The sequence below is a fragment of the Triticum urartu genome, chromosome 1A (genome assembly GCF_056163025.1).
Source record: "Triticum urartu cultivar PI428250 chromosome 1A, HENAU_Tu73, whole genome shotgun sequence".
Lineage (NCBI taxonomy): Eukaryota > Viridiplantae > Streptophyta > Magnoliopsida > Poales > Poaceae > Triticum > Triticum urartu.
This window is the reverse complement of record NC_141873.1, coordinates 376173873-376175363: the sequence shown is the minus strand read 5'-3', so window position 1 is coordinate 376175363 and position 1491 is coordinate 376173873. Positions and strand designations below refer to the sequence as shown.

Sequence of the window (1491 nt, the reverse complement as noted above, 5' to 3'; positions counted from 1 at the left end):
TGTAAGCTAACTAAGGTAAAATGAGTCATTTTAGAGCTAACTTAGGTAAAATGGATCGTTTATGAGCTAACTAAGCTAATTATGCAATTTTTGACATAAGTAAGCTAAGTACATATCGTTTTAGAGCTAACTTAGGTAAATGGATGGTTTATGAGGTCAGTAAGCTTATTAAGTCATTTTGGAGGAAAAGAAGCTAACTCTAGGTCATTATGGTAAGCATATTGGAGGAAATAAAGCTAAGTCTAGGTCTTTATGCATTTGTTAAGCAAAACACTAGAGAAACTTACCGTGATCAGGGAGGTGTAGGAGCGGGCTGGCTCGTGCCGGTAGCTGGAGAAGGATCGTGCGATGCGTTTCTGGAGTTAAGCTGCACCAAAGATCGTCTCGTTAGCATTATGACACTCAAATGTTAAGACTAGCAAGTAATGTCCATTCAAATTAAACTCACCGTGCTCCCAGGAGCAATCACTGGCATCGGCGGAGCGGTCTGACCGGACTTCTCGCACACAGACTGCACATTTGGTTTTCACAACAGAGTCATACTAGTTAGTAATGAGACTCAAATGTTAAGACTAGCAAGTAATCTGCAGAAGAAACTTACCACAAGGAGCTCGTACATGGCCCTTGCCTGCATGTCATTCCGTGCCCTCTCCTCCTCCAACATCTTTGTCGTCCTCTCCTCCAACTCCCGCTGCCTCTCCGCCGCCTCCGCCAGAAGTTTCTCCGTTCTATCCCTCTCACTCTGTATAGCAGCCTGCAACACCACTCACATGACCATTTGTAATCATTGATGGAAGCGCACACAATGTAATGGAGAAAGATAACTAACCTTGAAGGCGAGTTGGACTGGCCGTTCACGAGGCCTTATCTCAGGAGCGGAGCTCAACTGGCGCGCCTTGATCTCCGGGAGAGTGCTACGACAATGGATAAGTCCATCTCCCATGGCTATGGAGCCATGGGACCTCCCGCCACCAGATATCATCAGCAGCTCTATATCAATGGGACCCTGGCTCGGGTTAAAGTCCTCCCCTTTCCTCACCTTCCCCTGATCTCTATATTGCATGAGCTTGTCGTGGGTGGAGGTGTTGGTGAAGTTCTTTGGATCATCGAGGTCAGATGCAGAGAATGCCTTGACTTTCTTGTAAGGGCCAGTGTGGGCCATGGCATACAGGTCGTACACCTCTGGCACCTTATCCGCCTTATTGTAGCGTGCCTGAAAGAGAGAAACAAAGTAAATTAGTAATTAAAGGGCTAAAGCTAGCATGATGAATGAATTGCATGAATCATGAAGCAAACCACATACCCAGTTCCGCCCGTACTGAAATAAGTTGGAGCTGCCTTGGTGGTGTGGCACACCTTCCATTTGGGCACGTTTGTCCTTGGCCTCGTTGTGGGTGGCCCGCCATTCTTTTTAGGACCACGCATTGACCAACACCTCCCAACAATCCATCCGATCCGCACACCATCTCGGAGGGGCCTAAGTTAGCAAAT

General features: G+C 47.1%; 1 protein-coding gene across 1 annotated transcript; it reads right to left on the bottom strand.

The window, feature by feature from the left end:
* Positions 1 to 559: 559 nt before the first annotated feature.
* Positions 560 to 1162, bottom strand: LOC147991306 (uncharacterized). The gene is made up of 2 exons (XM_087538615.1): positions 830 to 1162; positions 560 to 754 (listed from the first exon to the last, which is right to left on the bottom strand). Exons 1-2 carry the CDS (start codon positions 1160 to 1162, stop codon positions 560 to 562), a joined length of 528 nt encoding a protein of 175 aa, XP_087394741.1.
* Between the last annotated feature and the right edge of the window lie 329 nt (positions 1163 to 1491).